The following is a 20,917-nucleotide window of genomic DNA, read 5'->3' as shown; positions in this document are numbered from 1 at the left end:
CCCTGTCCCCGCTGCAGCTCTGTGCCCTGGGCAGATGGGCCCCGTCCCTGCTGCAGCTGTGTGCCCTGGGCAGGTGGGCCCCGTCCCCGCTGCAGCTCTGTGCCCTGGGCAGGTGGGCCCCGTCCCCGCTGCAGCTCTGTGCCCTGGGCAGATGGGCCCCGTCCCCGCTGCAGCTCTGTGCCCTGGGCAGATGGGCCCTGTCCCCGCTGCAGCTCTGTGCCCTGGGCAGATGGGCCCCGTCCTTGCTGCAGCTCTGTGACCTGGGCAGGTGGGCCCCGTCCCCGCTGCAGCTCTGTGCCCTGGGCAGATGGGCCCCGGCCTCACTGCAGCTCTGTGACCTGGGCAGGTGGGCCCCATCCCTGCTGCAGCTCTGTGCCCTGGGCAGGTGGGCCCCCTCCCCGCTGCAGCTGTGTGCCCTGGGCAAGTGGGCCCTGTCCCTGGTGCTGTGCTGTGCACAGAGTTCACCTCCCTGACTGGGCGGCCACAGCAGTGCCAGTGGTGATAGCAGACAACGCTTGTTGAATGCTTTCCATAGACCACGTGTTCTGCTGAACTCAGTGCTTCTGTTGACTCCTCAAGGCACTTCCTGTCATTCATCCCATTGTACAGATGAGTAAATGGAGGCTCAGGGAGAGCACTGCACTGTCAGTCTGACCTCAGAACCCAGACTCTTGACCACTCCCTCCCTGTGTTCCATGAGGAGGAGACTCCATATATCCTCTGGATGTGTATTAACCACATTAAAGTCCCTTTAAAGTGGATTTTTTTTGTTTATTCAAATAATGTCTAACTTAAAATTATAGATCTCTAGTAAAGATAATTTTGAAATCTATTTTTGAAAATGTGCAAAGCTTCACTTACTTAAAAAGCTTAATAATGGCACAAGGATAATGAGAAAAATTCACTGAGCAGGATAGAGAGTTCAGGAACACAGAATTATGTTTAATTTATGATAAGGGGACCACTATCACTCAGTAGGAAAGCATCCTAACCCTGAGCCCATGCGTAATAAGAAGTTCCAGAGAGCATAGAGGTAAGTGTATAGAGGACACGTGAGCTACTGGGAAACGAGTGGTGTTGATCTACGGCTCAGGAAGCACAGCGGGAGGAGACCACAGAGGAGAACGTGGGTGGGTTCACAAAACGTTCTCGGGAGTTTTCTTAGTTTTATTTCAGACGTACATGATTATTTAGCCTACCGAATTTCACTTTATTTTGGCTTTTGTGTTTATTTTCTGGAAGATTTTTTAAAGTGCTTAGTTACTGTTTCTAAATCACTTGTGTTTATGCTTTTGAGGTTAAAATAGCAGAATTTTCTCGTACTCCAGAAGACTTTCTAAAGAAATACGATGAGTTGAAATCTAAAAACACAAGGAACCTCGACCCACTGGTGTACCTGTTGTCAAAGCTCACGGAAGACAGAGAGGTAATGTCTGCTGGGCGCGCACACACCGTTCCTCGAGAGTGACGGGAAGGATGTCCTCTGTCTCTGCAAGATGAACATCCATGTGCTCCTGGGGGAGCTGAGTTGTGGAGTGGTTCTAACGAATGTTTTAAGCACCCACGAGTCACTCACTGAGATAACTCCTCACGAGTCTGAGGTCACTGGCGCCGCCTCACAATCTTGGGCCTCACTTCTGCTGACCCATAGCACCTGCTCATTGGTCCTCTCCCACTTCCTGCCAGTAGGTAACACAGGAACGGGTTTATGGTGCATCGGGACGAAATGGCTCCTGATGGCGAGAAGCACGAGAACTATTAACAGGAGTTATCTCCTGGGGTCGGGGGCTTCAGTTTTCATCTTCTCCTGCCATGTTTTTGTCGGTTTTAAATTGACCACTGTTACTTGTGATACTAAGAAAAGCATGTGTTGAGGCCAAGGGAGCCATGGCACACAGGAGGGTCCAGGGTTGTGTTGGGTCCTTTTTCTCACTTTACAAGGCCCGGAGTCTGTTTAGGGGTGAAGGGTGTGACCAGGCCCTTGTTGACCACCAGTGCTGGAGATAGATAAAGGGAAGTGGTCTAGCTGAAACAAGGGAGACCAGTCACATGTAGAGAAAAGGCTGTACCATTGGGAATGGAGTTTGGGAATTGACTGTCAAATCAGCTGTAGGATTTCCCTCCTCTCATGATTTGAGGATGTGGCACCTCGTGATGGGAAGCATCCAGAGACCAGAGTGCAGCTCACGGTCTAAGGGGGACCACCTGCTCTCACCACCACGTAGTTATTGGAGTTAGGAGAGAAGGAGGTGGGGTTGGCTGTGTCTGGCAGAGTGCACGAACCTGACGGCCCAGGGTAACCTGGGGTTTTGTGTGTTTCCAGACTCTGCAGTATTTACAACAGAATGCAAAAGAGAGAGCTGAGCTCGCAGCTACTGCAGCCGCCAGCAGCACCACCAGCTTCAGTGCCCCCGCCACAGCCTCCAAGATCTCCATGCAGGAGCTCGAGGAGCTGAGGAAGCAGCTCGGAAGTGTGGCCACAGGCTGCACATTGCAGCAGGTACCTCGCCCGTTGTCTGTTAAAGCTGAATCTGCATGTGGAGACACTGAGACCTCGCTCCTAGTCAGGACCTGACTCTGCATAGATGAGCCCTGGGCCCCGGGAGCGGATGACCGGTCCAGCGGGCTCTGGCTTCCCCAGGCACTCCTGGGTCTCAGCTGGTGCAGACTCTGATCCCCATTTCTCTCCGTTAATTTTTGACCATTTGCTTTTAAGGTTATCTTTAAGGATAACTTTCTGTAGGTCATTTTCTTACTGCTATATCACTGCTTTTGGTTTTATGTCCTGCCCTGTCTCTTTTTTTTTTTTAATTTTTTTTAAAGATGGGCACCTGAGCTAACAACTGTTGCCGATCTTTTTTTTTCCTGCTTTTTGTCCCCAAATCCCCCTGTACATAGTTGTATATTTTTAGTTGTGGGTCCTTCTAGTTGTGGCATGTGGGACACCGCCTCAGCATGGCCTGATGAGCAGTGTCATGTCCACGCCCAGGATCCAAACTAGCGAAACCCCGGGCTGTCAAAGTGGAGCGCGTGAACTTAACCACTTGTCCACGGAGCCAGCCCCTTGCCGTGTCTCTTGAAATAAGTCTGTCTTCTTATGGTATTGTCTCTGTGGCCTTTAAGCCCCCTCGGAGCTACATCCCCCTGAGGGTCTGAGCTTAGTGTGTGCTTGTTGACCATGGCAGCTCTGACAAGGACAACAGCTGGCGCTGGTTGGCATGCCCAGCCCCTTGCGTTGTCCTCACGGCACTACCCTGTGATGACAGACAAGGAAACCAAGTTTGCACTTTCCCGTCCTACTGACCACCCCTGAGTCGGTGCTTCCAGGCTGCCCAGCGCCCTGGTCTGCCACTGGCGGCTGGTCCCCCAGGAGGACCACTGCTCTGTGCACATGCCAGGAGCCAGCCTTTCCCGGTGTGGCCTCGTTGATCAACGTCTTGGCCCTGAGGGGATCAGTTGGGGCGCCCCTTCTCCAGCCATCTGTCCCTGGGGCCTTGTCTTCACCCTGCAGGTCATGTGTGGACTTGGAGCCACCAGGAGCGAGCGACTGAGACTGTGCACAGGTGTTCCAGAGAATCGGCTGCTCTGGCAAGGTGCAGCCCTTCTCTGGTGTTCCTGCTTGACTGTGGGCCCCGCACAGGCTCAGACCCTGATGAGGGCCTGGGTCCTTTGTCTCTCTCATCTCCAGCGCCTTGCACTGTGACAGGCCCAGAGACATTCGTTTCATGTCCACCCATATTTATTTGAACCCTTGTGTGCACAGCAGTTGACTTTCAATGCCATAGATGTGTGTGTTTTAAGCATTTGTACTAAATTTTTCTGTTTTTGTTTTTAAAAATCCTCACTAGTCTCTGGAACTTACAAGAAAGATGCTTCGAGACAAGCAGAACAAAAAAAATTCAGGCCAGCGCCTCCCTGTCTTCCCAGCGTGGGTGTATGAGAGACCCATGCTGGTCGGGGACTTCCTCTCTGGCTCGGGCTTAAGTACAGACACGGCTGTGCCCATAGGTACGTGATGCGTTTATGTCTTAACACCCTGGGGTTTCGTGGCATATGCATGCATGTTGATGCCTCAGCAGGGAGGGCAGAATGTGAGTGACGTGCCAAAGCCCCGCAGCAGGCGGGTGATCACGGCCGTCACCCAGGCCCTTTGCTGCCCTTGGTCACATGGTGATGCACAACGCCTGCTGACAGCTGTGCTGTACCAGTTTACCAGTGACTGGCTCTCTGACCTTTTGGTGCAGACCCTCGGACACTTCCAACAGCAGCATGTGACCGTGGCAGGTTTGCTGCAGTAGTGACGGGTCCTGGCCCGTGTGTGTCGAGTTCAGGTGGTTTGAGGGGCATCTGGGGATGTGTGCATGTGCACACTAGGGCTGCATCTCACAATTCACAAGTACTTTCATAGATTGAAAGCCAGACCTCACCAGTTAAGGATGTGGAATGCCTGCCATGTCCTGTCCTCCTGGCACGTGGTCCATGGTGGAGAGGAAATGCCTCGGTGCCCTTTCCTTTCCCTCATCACCGTGGCTCTGTGTGCAGTAGTTAGAGACACAAACACCTGTGTTCAAGTTAATGAAAAGGTGTAGAAAACCATCTACTCTCTACAGCCCTGCGTCGCTTAGCAACTGCATACATTCTGAGAAATGCCTAGTTAGGTTATTTTGTCGTTGTGCGAACATCACAGAGTGTACTTACACAAACCTAGGTGGTATAGCCTCCTACACACCTAGGTGCTAATCTTACGGGACCACTGTTGTACATGTAGACTGTCATTGACTGAAACGTCATCATGCGGCACATGACTGGTTGTTTTCAGTGGTGATCCAAACTGTTAAAGTTTTCATGGGAGTCACACTCACTGAGCCTAAAGTCAGCCAGGGGCTGTATTGAAGGGCCAACAAGCAAGGTGGGCAGGGCTTCCCAGGGGCACCGGGGTCTGGGGACACTGTGGGGTGAAGGCCCCAAATGCTGGAGGTGAGGGGCTAGGGTGTCCCTAGGGGCGCTCTGGCATGCAGATGTGGCAGATGAGACCCTGGGGGATCCTTGTCAGCAGGGCTCACCTGAGCACCCAGGGGGGTGTGATTCCTCCTGTCGTGGCCTCTGTGGTGATGTTGCGCTTGTGTTTGGATCTGTTAGAAAAGAAAAAGACATACAATCCCATTTAAAATTGCAACAAAATAAATTAAATACCTAGGAACAAATTTAACCAGAGAGGTGAAAGACTTGTACAGTGAAAACTTTAAGACATCGTTGAAAGAAATCGAAGACACAAAAATGGCAAGATATTCCATGTTCATTGGAAGATTAGAAGAATAAACATTTAAAATGTCCGTATTATCTAAAGCAACCTACAGATTCAATGCATTCCTATCAAAGTCCCAACGACATTTTTCATGGAAATGGAACAGAGTCCTGAAATTTATGTGGAACAACAAAAATCCTGAATAGCCAAAGCATTCCTGAGAAAAAAGGGCAAAGCTGGATGCATGACACTCCCTCATTTTAAAATATACTGCAAAGGGGCCGGCCCAGTGGCGCACTGGTTAAGTTCACACATTCTGCTTTGGTGGCCCAGCATTCGCCGGTTTGGACCCCTGGTGCAGACCTTCGCACTGCTTGTCAAACTATGCTGTGGCAGGTGTCCCACATATAAAGTAGAGGAAGATGGGCACGGATGTTAGCTCAGGGCCAGTCTTCCTCAGCAAAAAAAAAAAAAACAAACTGCAAAACTATAGTAATCAAAACAGCATTGTACTGGCACAAAAACAGGCACACAGAGCAGTGGAACAGAGTCGAGAGCCCAAAAATGAACCCACACATCTATGGATAGCTAATTTTCGACAATAGAGCCAAGAACATAGAATGGAGAAAGTTTCTTCAATAAATGGTGTTGGGAAAACTGGACAGCCACGTGCAAAAAAGTGAAAGTAGACCACTATCTTACATCATATACAAAAATGAACTCAAATGGATTAAAGACTTAAGGTAAGACCTAAAACCATGAAACTCCTAGAGGAAGACACGGGCAGTGCGCTCTTCGACAGTGCTTTCAATGCTATGTGCACTCGGGAAGGGAAACAGGAAAAATAAACAAATGGGACCACATCAAACTAAAAAACTTCTGCGTGGCAAAGGAGACTGAACAAAAGGAAAAGACAACACACCAATTGGGAGAAAATACTTGGAAATCTTGTACCTGACAAGGAGTTAATTTCCAAAATATATTAAAAACTCATACAACTCAACAAAAAAAACCTCAATCAAAAAATGGGCAGAGGATATAAATAGCCATTTCTCCGAAGAAGATACACAGATGGCCAACAGACATATGAAAAGATGTTCAACAGCACTGGTTATTAGGGAAATTCAAATCAAAACCGCAATGGGATATCACCCCACACGCGTTAGAATGGCTAGTATCAAAAAGACAGAGTAACAAGTGTTGGCGAGGATGTGGAGAAAGGAAACCCTTGTGCACTGTTGGTGGGAGTGCAGACTAGTGCAGCCACTGTGGAAAACAGTATAGAGATTCCTCAAAAGAATTAAGAATAGGAATACTGTATGATCCAGCTATCCCACTACCGTGTATTTATCCAAAGAACATGAAAACAAATGTGTAAAGATGTTGTCACCCATATGTTCATTGCAGCATTGTTTACAATAGCCAAGAATTGGAAGCAACCCAAGTGCCCATCAAAGGATGAATATGTATGTATATATACACACACACATATATATACATATGTATCTGTATATAACGGAATTCTATTTAGCCATAAAAAAAGACAAAACCATGCTATTTGCAACAACATGGATGGACTTTGAGGGCATTGTGCTAAGTGAAATAAGTCAAAGGGAGAAAAATGCCATATGATTTCACTCTGCCAGGTACGTGTGTCAGCTCCACACCGTGCGACCTCACTGTTACCTTGGGCCAGCATCCTTGTCTGGAAAGCACTATCTTGGTGGTGTGCAGCAGGCTGGCACAGCAGGTGGGAAGTGAACACAGGTGTCACCCCCAGCTCCAGGACCAGTCACCATGCAGAGAATGGAGAGGGAAGGCCTGGAGCCCCATTGTGGAGATCAACAGAGATGGCTGCACCAGCCCGAAATCCAGGAGAGACATGCTAGGGATAGGGATCTGGGATCACACCATGGGCACCTGATTCCTTAAAACAGATGAGGTCACCTGGAAGGAAACCGTGGAGGGACCCAAGGGCAGACCCCGAAGATCCACTGGGAAGACGAAGTGGAAGGAGAAGGAGCCAACGGGGAAGGAACGTCCAGAAAGGCTGGGGAAGCGGCAACAGCCAGTGCGCGGCGCTGCTAAGATGTTGAGCAGAAACCACCTGTGTCTGCGGAGCTCGAGGCTTGGGGATCTTGGCAGAGGCTGCTGCGTGGAGGCCACACCCAAGTGGTTCAGAGGCAGAGACGACTGCCCTTGTGATTTAGGGACAAGGATGGTAGTCAGACAGGGTTGTGGGTCAGGGCAGGGATTTCAAAGACGAGAATCGCTAAACCAACTGGCATAGACAAGACAGCCAGTTGAGGAGCCAGAAGACAGAAAGACTTACGAAAGGGACGGGACCTGAGGGGGTACCCGGTGGCCACAGCGCATGGGGGGACAGCCCAGCCTGCAGCAAGGACATGCCCTGCCAGGGCAGAGGCAGGAGGAGAGGGATAAGACGGCCCTCAGGGAGGGTGGTGTACGTGCAAGTGAGGGCATTCACCCTGCTGGCCTGCCTTGGCTCCAGGAAGGAACTCAGGGAAGGCACAAATGACCACTGAGAGGTGGGAGTGGCACCAGGCGGCCGCTGCACACCATGCTGAGAATGCAGGTAGGCCCACCAGTGAGGTCCTACCAGGTGGAGATGAAGGGCGGGCCGAGGACAACTGTACTGATGACATGGGTCTGAGCGTGGACAGGAAAGGTCTGACGGGCGACAAGGCCAGAGGGGTGCATGGAGGATGCCCGTGCCAGGGGCCTGTGGTGTGGGACCAGGGTGTGACAGAGGGCAGGGGGCAGGATGGTGACATGGTGGGGCCCACCTCCTGCTGCACCATTTACTTCACATCCCAGGATCACCCTGGTTGAAGCCCTGCTGATGCTCTCGGGAAGGGACCATGCTGGCGGGTGAGGGGTGCAGGTGTGGTGCTCAGAGACATGTCCTGCTGTCACAGGCAGGCCTGCAGTGTGCAGACGTGTGATGCCAGCAGTGTTTTTGTAAACTGCACAGTGTGTGGTGCAGTGCCATCCCGATCTGCCAGCCCTGGTTTTGGGGTGCCCTGGGGCTGACACAGGCGCCCCGCAGGGCCCTCCGTGCAAAGCCGGGTTGGGAGCAGTTTCATAGAGAGCTTTCTTCTGGTGCTGCCGTGCCTCCCCATGCGTGGCATCCATCCCAGCAGGTGTCAGGAGGACCCCAGGGGTTGTCCTGGGGCTGTGAACTGAGAGGCAGGGAGCACCTGGGCCGGGAGGCGTGTGGTGGGCGGCCGTGGTCCATGGCCTGTGACTGCCCTTGAGCCCGTCAGGTGTCGTGAGGGAACCGCCTCGTGCTGTGTGCATCTGGTAGAGATGGTCACTGTTTTAAAGGTTTTAAAGAAAACCTCGTTTTTATGCCGGGGCAACCTAGACTTAGCACGTTGTCATGAATGCTGTGAGGACGGCTCTTTAAACTGTGAGCTTCCCTTGTAGACGGCGGCCTTCTCTGAGCGCAGGGAGCTTATTTGCTCCACCTGCCTGTTGGCGGCCAGCGCCCTCCTCCTGAGGTGTTGGAATCTCAGCCTTTGGTGCCCAGTGGGGTCAGTCAGAGCCAAATGAGCCACTTAATTTTTATGTCGTAAATATTTGAGGAAATTACGCAGAGGAAGATGAGTGAGGGTATGACTTCTAGTGAGTTGGTTCCATTGGGGGTCACTGGGAACAAGGAGGTGTGGAGGCGAGCTCCATGGCCCCAGCCGGTGTCTGCACCCACAGGCACGCTGCCCCTGGCCTCCCAGGAGTCGGCTGTCGTGGAGGACCTGCTCTACGTGCTGGTTGGTGTGGATGGCAGGTACATTACTGCCCAGCCGCTCACTGGAAGGCAGAGCCGGACGTTCCTTGTGGACCCCAACCTGGACCTGTCCATCAGAGAGCTGGTGAACAGGATCCTCCCGGTGGCTGCCAGTTACTCCACTGTGACCAGGTAGGTGCCAGATGGGACCTGGTGCTGGACGCTGGCCTTCTCAGACGTACTCAGCCCCCAGAGTCACACTGGGTGCCCGTAAAGATCATTCAAGTCCCCTTCTTAGGAAAGTCCCCATCTTATTGAGACCCACCTTCACTCCTGGCACAATTTTGAAAGGCCTGGGGATAAGTGCAGGGAACCCAGTGTCCCAGAGTTCCCTCTGGGGAGAAGAGCTTGAGTGGGTCGTTTGCTTCCACTTTGTGGATGGGACTTGGAACATGTGACCTCTTAGCTGAAGACGTGGCTCTCACCTTCTCCAGAGTGCCCAGTGCTTCCTTGTCTCGTAGGTTCATTGAAGAGAAGTCTTCCTTCGAGTACGGGCAGGTGAACCACGCCTTGGCAGCTGCCATGAGGACCCTGGTGAAGGAGTACCTGATCCTGGTCACACAGCTGGAGCAGCTGCAGAGGCAAGGCCTCCTGTCACTGCAGAAGCTCTGGTTCTACATCCAGCCGGCCATGCGCACCGTGGACATCCTGGCCTCCCTGGGTACGCGCCTGCCAGCACCTCAGCCAGGCCAGGAGAGCCGCTGGGGGCTTGGGCAGCGCGCAGGCTGTTTCCGTGGTGGAACGGTTCGTGGCATGTGCAGAGGAGACATGGGTAGTGTCGTGGGAGGGACCTCGGGCCAGGGTGCTAGTCATTCGTTTCTTACTTTTGGACATCAGGGGTGTGAGGCCAAAGCCTGTGTTGCTTCATGTTTTATTAATTTGCAGGAGGAAAACTCTGGAAGCTCTCGTTGGTAAACTTTAGGTAGCAACTACAGCCTTATAGTTTGAGTCTATCCCAGAAAAGAAGCACCTCTCCCCATGAGGAGGTCAGAGATGAGCTGAGAGGTTCTAGTCCGTCTGTCATGATGCAGCCAGGAGAGCCGTGGGCACCCCCATCTCAGCACTCAGTGCCACCTCCTCCTCCTTGCAGCCACCTCGGTGGATAAAGGCGAGTGTCTCGGGGGCTCAACCCTGAGCCTTCTCCACGACCGCAGCTTCAACTACACGGGCGACAGCCAGGCGCAGGAGCTGTGCCTGTACCTCACCAAGGCCGCCAGCGTGCCCTACTTTGAGATTCTAGAAAAGTGGATCTACAGAGGAATAATTAATGACCCGTACAGGTAGGCTCGGGGGGTGACGAGACAAGTCTGGGCTTGAAGGAGTGCATGTCCGCGTGCAGCCGTGCAGCCCAGGGAGGCCGCGTCCCCCTGGCTGCGCCTCAGCAGCTTTATTCTCTTGTGTGGAGGACATTAAAATTGTCTCGAATCGGGCTCTTTCCCTCCTTTGTGTGGGCTTCCCTCACGGTCTCCTGAGGTCTGTGGGCTCTTCCTCAGTGTGATGTATTTATTTATTTATTTATTTATTTATTTATTTATTGAGTTAATGAGAGGTTACAATCTTGTGAAATTTCAGTTGTACATTAATGTTTGTCAGTCGTGTTGTAGGTGCACCACTTCACCCTTTGTGCCCACCCCCCACCCCACCTTTCCCCTGGTATCCACTAAACTGTTCTTAGTCCATAATTTTAAATTCCTCATATGAGTGGAGTCATACACAGATTGTCCTTCTCTCGCTGGCTTATTTCACTTAACATAATTCTCTCAAGGTCCATCCATGTTATTGCAAATGGAATGATTTTGTTCTGTTTTGCAGCTGAGTAGTATTCCATTGTATACATGTACCACTTCTTCTTTATCCATTCATCTGTCGCTGGACACTTAGGTTGCTTCCACGTCTTGGCTATTGTAAACAGTGCTGCAATAAACATTGGGGTGCATAGGACTTTTGGGATTGCTGACTTCAAGCTTTTTGGATAAATACCCAGTAGTAGGATGGCTGGATCGTATGGTAGTGCTATTTTTAATTTTTTGAGGAATCTCCATACTGTTTTCCATAGTGGCTGCACCAGTTTGCATTCCCACCAGCAGTGTATGAGGGTTCCTTTTTCTCCGCAACCTCTCCAACATTTGTTGCTATTAGTTTTAGATATTTTTGTCATTCTAACGGGTGTAAGGTGATATCTTAGTGTAGTTTTGATTTGCATTTCCCTGATGATCAGCAATGATGAGCATCTTTTCATATGCCTATTGGCCATCAGTATATCTTCTTTGGAGAAATGTCTGTTCATGTCTGCAGCCCATTTTTTAATTGGGTTGTTTGATGTTTTGTTGTTGAGTTGCGAGAGTTCTTTATATATTATGGATATTAAGCCTTTGTCAGATATATGACTTGCAAATATTTTTTCCCAGTTAGTGGGTTGTTTTTTTGTTTCAATCCTGTTTTCATTTGCCTTGAAGAAGCTCTTTAATCTGATGAAGTCCCATTTGTTTATTCTTTCTGTTGTTTCCCTTCTCTGAGAAGGCATGGTGTCCGAAAAGATCCTTTTAATTACTGATGTCAAAGAGTGTACTGCCTACGTTTTCTTCCCGAAGCCTTGTGGTTTCAGGTCTCACCTTTAGGTCTTTGATCCATTTTGAGTTTAGTTTGGTGAATGGTGAAAAAGAATGGTCAATTTTCATTCTTTTACATGTGGCTTTCCAGTTTTCCCAGCACCATTTGTTGAAAAGACTTTCTTTTCTCCATTGTATGCCCTCAGCTCCTTTGTCAAAGATAAGCTGTCCATAGATGTGTGGTTTTATTTCTGGGCTTTCGATTCTGTTCCATTGATCTGTGCACCTGCTTTTGTACCAGTGCCATGCTGTTTTGATTACTGTAGCTTTGGTAGTATGTTTTGAAGTCAGGGATTGTGATGCCTCCCGTTTTGTTCTTTTTTCTCAGGATTGCTTTAGAAATTCGGGGTCTTTTGTTGCCCCATATGAATTTTAGGATTCTTTGTTCTAATTCTGTAAAGAATGTCATTGGGATTCTGATTGGGATGGCGTTGAATCTGTAGATTGCTTTAGGTAGAACGGACATTTTAACTATGTTTATTCTTCCAATCCATGTACATGGAATGTCTTTCCATCTCCTTATGTCGTCATCCAGTTCTCTCAGAAAGGCCTTGTAATTTTCATTATATAGGTCCTTCACTTCCTTGGTTAAATTTACCCCAAGGTATTCTATTCTTTTTGTTGCGATTGTGAATGGTATTGTATTCTTGAGTTCTTTTTCTGTTGGTTCATTACTGGAGTATAGAAATGCTACTGATTTATGCAAATTGGTTTTATACCCTGCAACTTTGCTGTAGTTGTTGATTACTTCTAACAGTTTTCCAATGGATTCTTTGGGGTTTTCTATATATAAGATCATGTCGTCTGCAAACAGTGAGAGTTTCACTTCTTCCCTCCCTATTTGGATTCCTTTTATTCCTTTTCCTTGCCTGATTGCTCTGGCCAGGACCTCCAGTACTATGTTAAATAAGAGTGGTGATAGAGGGCATCCTTGTCTCGTTCCTGTTTTCAGGGGGATGGCGTTCAGTTTTTGCCCATTGAGTATGATGTTGGCTATGGGTTTGTCGTATATGGCCTTTATTATGTTGAGGTAGTTTCCTTCTATGCCCATTTTGTTCAGAGTTTTTATCACAAATGGCTGTTGGATCTTGTCAAATGCCTTCTCTGCATCTATTGAGATGATCATGTGGTTTTTATTCCTCAGTTTATTGATGTGGTGTATCACGTTGATTGATTTGCGGATGTTGAACCATTCCTGTGTCCCTGGTATGAATCCCACCTGATCATGATGTATGATTCTTTTGATGAATTGCTGAATTCTGGTTGCCAAAATTTTGTTTAGAATTTTTGCATCTATGTTTATCAGTGATTTTGGCCTGTAGTTCTTTTTTTTCGTGGTGTCCTTGTCAGGTTTTGGTATCAGCGTGATGTTGGCCTCATAGAATGTGTTAGGAAGTGTTCCATCTTCCCTAACTTTTTGGAATAGCTTGAAAAGGATAGGTATTAAATCCTCTCTGAAAGTTTGGTAGAATTCCCCAGGAAAGCCATCTGGTCCTGGGGTTTTATTCTTTGGGATGTTTTTGATTGCTGTTTCAATCTCTTTCCTTGTCATTGGTCTGTTCAAATTGTCTGCCTCTTCTTGAGTGAGCTTTGGGAGATTGTAGGAGTCCAAGAATTTATCCATTTCCTCTAGGTTATCCATTCTGTTGGCATATAGTTTTTTGTGGTATTCTCTTATAATCTGTTGTATTTCTGCAGAGTCTGTTGTTATTTCTCCTCGCTCATTTCTGATTTTGTTTGTTTGAGCTTTCTCCCTTTTTTTCTTCGTAAGTCTGGCTAGTGGTTTGTCAATTTTATTTATCTTCTTGAAAAACCAGCTCTTTGTCTCATTGATCCTTTCTACTGCCTTTTTCGTTTCAATAGTATTTATTTCTGCTCTGACTTTTATTATTTCTCTCCTTCTGCTGACTTTGGGCTTCATTTTTTCTTTTTTCTCTAGTTCAGTTAGGTGTGCTTTAAGGTTGCTTATTTGGGATTTTTCTTGTTTGTTAAGATGTGCCTGTATTGCGATGAATTTTCCTCTTAATACAGCTTTTGCTGTATCCCATATGAGTTGGTATGGCATGCTATCATTTTCATTTGTTTCCAGGTATTTTTTTATTTCTTCTTTCATTTCTTCAATGATCCATTGCTTGTTCAGTAGTGTGTTGTTTAGTCTCCACATTTTTGTGCCTTTCTCAGCTTTTTTCTTGTAATTAATTTCTAGCCTTATAGCACTATGATCTGAGAAGATGCTTGTTATTATTTCAATTTTTTTTAAATTTGTAGAGGCTTGCCTTGTTTCCCAACATATGGTCTATCCTAGAGAATGTTCCATGTGCACTTGAGAAGAATGTGTATTCAGCTCTTTCAGGGTGGAGTGATCTATATATGTCTATTAAGTCCAATTGTTTTAGTTTTTCGTTTAGCTCCACTATTTCCTTGCTGATTTTGTGTCTGGATGATCTGTCCATTGATGTGAGTGGGGTGTTGAGGTCCCCTGCTATTATTGTGTTATTTTTAACATCTTCCTTTAGGTCTGTTAATAGTTGCTTTATGAATCTTGGTGCTCCTGTGTTGGGTGCATAGATATTTATAAGCGTTATTTATTCTTGATGAAGTGTCCCTTTGATCATTATATATTGTCCCTCTGTGTCTCTCTTTACCTGTCTTATTTTGAAATCCACTTGGTGTGATATGAGAATTGCAACACCTGCCTTTTTTTCCTTGCTAGTTGCTTGAAGTATTGTCCTCCACCCCTTCACCCTGAGTCTGTGTTTGTCCTTGGGGCTGAGGTGTGTTTCCTGGAGGCAACAAATTGTTGGATCGTGTTCTTTAATCCATTTTGCACTCTGTGTCTTTTTATTGGAGAGTTCAATCCATTCACATTGAGAGTGATTATTGATGCATGTGGACTTAGTGCTGTTAATCTGTCGCTCATTATCTTGTTTTCCTGCGTTTCTTTTCCTGTTTGCTTTAGAGTACCCATTTAATACTGCAATTTCTTATGCTGGGTTTCTTAGATTTTTCCTTATTTATGATTTGTGACTCTGTTCTGTACTTTATTTTAGTGTCTACCTTGAAGTTTGTATTTAGAATCTCGTGTATAATATAGTCTATTCTCTGGTGGTCTCTTACTTACTCGACCAATACTGATTTAGACCCTTTGCTCTTCCCCTCCTAAATAATTATTTTCATTTCTTATTCCAACTCGTCTTATTCATTTGTAGTTAGAGTGCTAAGATCGTCCTTGTTTTGGTAGTTTCCTTACCTTTACCCTAATGCTATAGTTGAATATTTGCTATCCTGTTCTGGTTCTATCCATCGGTCTCCCTAGTCTGTGGATTGTGTCCCCTTTCTCCCTTTTTTCTTTTTTCAAGTATGAGAGCCTTCTTGAGGATTTCTTGTAATGGAGGGCTTTTAGTTACAAATTCCCTTAACTTTTGTTTGTCTGGAAAAGATTTAATTTCTCCCTCATATCTGAAGGAAATTCTTGCTGGATAGAGTATTCTTGGCAGAAGGTTTTTATCCTTTAAAGCTTTGAATATGTCACTCCATTCTCTCCTAGCTTGTAGGGTTTCTGTAGAGAAATCCGCTGACAGTCTGATAGGGGCTCTTTTATAGGTTATTCTCTTTTTTTTCCTTACTTCCCTGAGTATTCTTTCCTTATCATTCCTTTTTGCCAACTTTACTACTATGTGCCTTGGGGTAGCTCTTTTTACATTGACAAATCTAGGAGATCTAAAACCCTCCTCTACACACATTTCTCCATCGATCCCTAGATTTGGGAAGTTCTCTTCAATAATTTCGTTAAGCACACTTTCTGCTCCATTTTCCTTTTCCATATTCTCGGGAATTCCTATGATCCTTATGTTCTTACTCCTCATTGAATCCATTATCTCTCGGAGATTTTCCTCATTTTTTTTTAATTCTTAGTTCTCTTTCTTCCTCTGTCTGGCACCATTCAGCCTGTCTATCTTCTATTATGCTAATTTGCTCCTCTATGTTGTCTACACGGGCATTCAGGGATCCGTATTCTGTTTCATCTGGTCCATTGTGTTTTTCATCTCAAGTAATTCTGTTTGATTCTTCTTTATGATTTCAATCTCCTTTGTGAAGTAACTCCAGAACTCGGCTTGTTTCTCTATCTTTCTCTCTACCTCATTGAGTTTTTTGATTATAGCTGCTCTGAATTCATTATCACTTAGTTTACCTAATTCCAAGTCCTCAGGACTTAATTCTGTGTTGTTATTGTTTTCCTTCTAGTCTGGGGCTTTATAAATTACTGGATGGTAGAGGAGCGGTTTTTTCGCATGGTGGTAGAATTCAGTTGCAGTTACAGCCTGCCACCACCAGATGGGGGTCGAGAGCGGCGTGTTACCTCTCCGACTTTGGGGGAAGATGGCTGCGCCCACTGGCTTTGTTGGGGGGGAGGGGCTGTTACTCACACGCGGCGGTCTGGGTTCAGATCAGTTCTGTTCTCTGGTCTCCCAAGGCCCTTGATTTATGGGGTCCCCGCGGACGGAAGCTTTCCCCCCGTCAGCGGGTCTCCACTGAACCAGCGGCAGGAGTCCTGGATGATCCCCCGGTCGTGCGGCCCCTCCCCCGCTCCTTCCCGACCCGCGCCGCAGCGATCGCAGACTCTAGGGGAGGGGGCGATGTTCTCTCCTACCGTTCCAGCGCCTCCGAGGCCGTCTGCAAGGTTATGATCTCCGCCTTCTTGGTATTGTAGGTCTCTAACGAGCTGGCATTATGTTTATTCTCTGAAATTCAGTTCTTCCAATCTTATGTTGTATTTTGGAGGGGAGAGAATCCCAGGTCAGCTCACCCCGCCATTTTGCTCCGCCCCCCCATCTCAGTGTGATGTATTTAAATGCACAGAGCAAAACATGGTGGCTTACAAAGAGTTCTATTATGTTGATATATATTTGTCAAAATATTTTAAAAATAAACTTGTGGTCTAAAAATAGTGTTTCTTTATAACGACCGAAATAACAAAATCTGTGAGGAGGGGCTTAATAAGGAATGCAGCTCCCAAGTCCTGGTGTTCGTGAGGGAGGTTTGAAGCACTATGCGAAGGCATCTGGTCTCTGTTGGTGACGGGCGCACATACCCCTGATGTGAGCGCCGTCTTGTTGCCACATTTATGACGGAAGGAAATGCTAGATTCCAGGAAGGGGGTGGAATAAGGGGCATCACCTTCCCATTCCAGCTGTGTGGGCTGAGTTCTCTGAACCTGCGCCAGAGGGAGGCTGGGGGTTTACTTTAACTCACAAGTGAGAACTGGCTGTAGAGAGGCTGTGCTTGGCTCCGTGGAGCCCTGTGCACCATGTGGGCCTCCGTTGTGCTCTCAGCTTGTGCGGGGGGCGGGGGGCCTCGTGAGGGCTGTGTTTGTGCAGGGGGTATGCTCAGGGGGCACTCATGTGGGGTGGGTGTGCTCTGGGGGGCGCTCATGCAGGCGGTTGTGCTTGGGGGGCATTTGTGTGCAGGGCGAGCTTGTCCGGGCAGCACACAGCCTCCCTTCTGCGTGTCATCCTCGAGAACCTCGAGAACCTACTCCTTACCAAGAGCATTCTGTCTCCAGCGAGTTCATGGTCGAGGAGCACGAGCTTCGGAAGGAGAAGATCCAGGAGGATTACAATGACAAGTACTGGGACCAGAGGTACACCGTTGTCCAGCGGCAGATCCCGTCCTTCCTGCAGAAAATGGCGGGCAAGATCCTCAGCACAGGTGACACCGCGGGGCAGGGGTGGGCCTGGTGCACACAGCAGGCCTTAAACCCCAGGCCCCACCTTCCTGGGCATGTGGGCATGCCTCCTCTGTCCTGTGCCTGGTCATCGCGTCCCTCTCCGGGGGCGGGCATCCCACTGTGCACACAGCAAGTGCTGAGGCGCAGATCGCCTTCATTTGCTTGGGCAGTGTCTGTCTGCTTCCCGTGCGCTCTGCTGGGCTTCGCTTTGTTCCCTGACCTAGGAGGTGTCTCTCACGTGCATTTTCTTCCTCTTTACTGTTTTGTTTCGAGAACTGTGTTACCACTTAAACAAAAACTTTTTTTATATACAACACTGACGCCAGAGGTGTGGGTTTTCCACACCAAGAGCCAGTTCTCTGTGGACACCAGCTGGCTGTCCTACAAATTAACTCAGTCCTGACACCAACTACCTGGAGTTAGCGCGGGCCCCACAGGTCAAGGGCTCAGTCCTTCAAGACTGCCCCCATTTCAGAACCCGTCACAAGGATCAGGTCCCTGCCACCGCACTTCTCTCTGGCCTGGCTGCAAACCGGGGCTCCCATGACTCCTCCTCAGGCTCAATGACTTGCTATACTGGCTCACAGAGCTGAGGGAGGCACCTCGTTATCGATTGTCGGTTTGTTGTAAAGGGTGTAGTAAAGAATGCAGCGAACAGCCAGATAAGGAGGTCCAGGGTGGGTGTGGAAGGGTCCCCAGCACAGGAGCTCTGTCCCCTGGAGTGGGGATGCGCCACCCTCATGACAGGTGATGTGTCCACCAACCCAGAAGCTCTCCAGACCCCTTTGTTAGGGTTTTTGTGGCGTTTCCATGACACAGGCGTGATGTATGAGGTCGTTGGCCTTGGTGACTGATCCATTCCCAGCCCCTCTCCTGTCCCCAGAAGTGTAGCCCGCTGATCACAAGCTTGGTTCCTCTGGCCCCCAGCCCGTCCTGGAGCTGTCTGGGGGCTGCCACACACGAGTCTCGTCATGACCATGAACTCAGGAGCTGTTGGAAGGGGCTGACGAGTAGCACAGGATGCTCCTCTCACCCCCGTCAGTTGGGAGACCTGAGGGTTTTAGGAGCTCAGCGCCAGGAGCCGGGGACGAAGGTCAAATATGTGTTTCTTAGCATATCACAGTGTCAGTACAGGAAAACAGACAAGGACACAGGCCCCCTTGGGCCGGGAGTGTTCTTAGTCACCCCCACGTGGGTCAGGAACCCATCTTAGAAATGTGTGTGGCACCTGCTGGAAGACACGTTGCTGGCCTGGTTCCGAGAGCTGAGCTGTTTGGGGCAGGGCTGGGAGATGATTTAGAGTCTGGTTCTCATGAGGCTTTTTGAAATTGTTTCTGTGGTCTGATTAGAAAAATCCAGGAGAAGGAGCCTAGCAAGTCTCAGCAGTTACTGCTTCTGTCCTTCAGAGATGACAGTTGTGTTTCTCTGTGTAAAGTGGGTTCTAGGACCGTTCTTGCATTGTCTGCTCTTTCCAGTTCTCTGGCTAGCGTTTGGGCTGTGGTATCTGAGGTTCAGGCCTGTGATTTATTGTACGTACAATAAAAATTCTAATCTGCTTCCCTGCATCTCTTTTTCAGGAAAATACCTCAATGTGGTCAGAGAGTGTGGTCATGATGTCACCTGCCCGGTGGCCAAAGAGATCATCTACACATTGAAGGAGCGGGCGTACGTGGAGCAGATCGAGAAGGCTTTCAACTACGCCAGCAAGGTCCTGCTGGGCTTCCTGATGGAGGAGAAGGAGCTCGTGGCGCACCTGAGGTGTGCTCTTTGCTGCGAACAGCTGCTCGCCTCTTGCACGGCGCAGACCGTGTGGAGAGTGTTTGCCCAAGATGCAGGACTTCCCTTCAGCTGCTCTGTTTAGTCGTTTGTAAAATGAGCATGCCGCCAGGTTGTCTCCCGCCTGGGAACCGGGCACATTTGTGACCATCCCACCTCGGTCCTTACTGCCTGGCATCTGCAGGGATGTCCTCCCCAGGGGCCAGCAGAGGGCAGCGTCTGCCCTTGTCACCTTGTCTGAGGTGCCCTGGCTCCCCAGCCCTGCTCCCTGCCTGGGGCCATGAGCCCTCCTCAGTGCTCCATACAGTGACCCATCTGCAACCCCCTCCTCAGTTCCTTTCTGGCAACATCTCCTCCTGCCACATCCTGGCTCCGTGGTCCTGTGTCCCTGCCTGAGAGCTGTTCTCTTCAGCTAGTTTTAAGCTTACTGCTAGTGCCCCCTTGTTTAAACATAATTCCTGGTTGGAAGCTCAGGGCACTGTAAGTGTGGGTGACATCCTTAGCACGCCCACCTCGTCATTCAGACCGCTCATTTTGGTGGGAACCCTTTGCGTGCACGTGCCTTTTCTGCATCAGTCACCTGCCCTTGTTTCTCTGAGAGTCCAGGCTGTTGCACGTGTCAGGCACCCTCACTGACGTCTGCCTCTCGCCTTCGCCGCTCTGGCAGGTCCATCAAGCGCTACTTCCTGATGGACCAGGGGGACTTCTTCGTGCACTTCATGGACCTCACTGAGGAGGAGCTGAAGAAGCCAGTGGATGACATCACACCCACCCGCCTGGAGGCGCTGCTGGAGCTGGCCCTGCGCATGAGCACAGCCAACACAGACCCCTTCAAGGATGACCTTAAGGTGGGCGTGGCCAGGGGCTGCCTGGGAGCCTACTCCTAAAGATGTGGGGCAGCTGCCTGAGAAAGACGTTGACATAAAAACAGGGTGGGAACCAACCCTGACAAATATTTTTTGTTCCTCAGTTGAAATGATCATGTATCTTTTCCTTCCTTCTGTTAGCGTGATTTGTTTTCATATGTTGAGCCGTCCTCGTGTCCCAGGAATAAATCCCACTTGGTCCCAGTGTGTGGTCCTTTTAGTGTGTTGCGGGATGCGGTGTACCAGCGTCGTGTTGAGGATTTTGGTGTCTGTGTTTGTCAAGGATGCTGGTCTGTGGTTTTCATGTGTCTGTCTGGCTTCACTACCAGGGTGATGCTGGCTTCATAGGTGGAGCTTGGAAGCATTCCCTCCTCTGCAGTGTTTTGGAGGAGTTCCGGGAGGGTCAATTCTTTAATTCTTCTTCAGCATTTGGTAGAATTCACCGGTGAAGTCAGCTGGTTCCGGGCTCTGCTTTGTGGAGAGGTTTGGATGATTTCTTCCCTCTCCTCACTGGTTCGGGTCTGCTCAGGTTTCCTTTCTTGAGTCATTTTTGGGATTTGTGCACAGCTGGGGCTTGGGGTAGGAATTAGTGCTCAGGATCATTCTTGTTTCTCTTAGGTTGACAGTAATGTCCCTGCCTTCGTTTCTGCTGTTAGTAATTTGAGTCTTCTTTTTTTAGTCACTGCAGCTAAAAGTTTTGTCAGTTTTGTGGATCTTTCAGAGAACTAACTTTTGGTTTCTTTGATTTTTCTCTACCATTTTCCTTTCTCCATTTTGTTTATTTCTGCTCTAGTCTTTTTTTATTTCCTTCTTTCTGCTAGCTTTGGGTTTAGTTTGCTCTTTTTCTAAAGTTAGGTTATCGACTTGAGATCATTCTTCTCTTTA

At 48.7% G+C, this 20,917-nt stretch overlaps 1 protein-coding gene across 2 annotated transcripts in view; it reads left to right on the top strand.

Moving 5' to 3' along the window:
• Positions 1-20,917, top strand: part of TUBGCP2 (tubulin gamma complex associated protein 2) — a 31,617-nt gene that overhangs the window by 4,723 nt on the left and 5,977 nt on the right. For both annotated transcript variants that reach the window (XM_046652053.1, XM_046652052.1), the window contains exons 3-11: positions 1,298-1,426; positions 2,324-2,500; positions 3,849-4,008; positions 8,978-9,185; positions 9,515-9,714; positions 10,144-10,333; positions 17,226-17,371; positions 18,968-19,148; positions 19,834-20,014. In XM_046652053.1, the coding sequence (XP_046508009.1) occupies positions 1,298-1,426; positions 2,324-2,500; positions 3,849-4,008; positions 8,978-9,185; positions 9,515-9,714; positions 10,144-10,333; positions 17,226-17,371; positions 18,968-19,148; positions 19,834-20,014 (1,572 nt within the window). The remainder of the gene's footprint in view (positions 1-1,297; positions 1,427-2,323; positions 2,501-3,848; positions 4,009-8,977; positions 9,186-9,514; positions 9,715-10,143; positions 10,334-17,225; positions 17,372-18,967; positions 19,149-19,833; positions 20,015-20,917) is intronic.

This window comes from Equus quagga, chromosome 2, assembly GCF_021613505.1.
Source record: "Equus quagga isolate Etosha38 chromosome 2, UCLA_HA_Equagga_1.0, whole genome shotgun sequence".
Lineage (NCBI taxonomy): Eukaryota > Metazoa > Chordata > Mammalia > Perissodactyla > Equidae > Equus > Equus quagga.
This window is presented reverse-complemented; position numbering and strand designations above follow the sequence as displayed.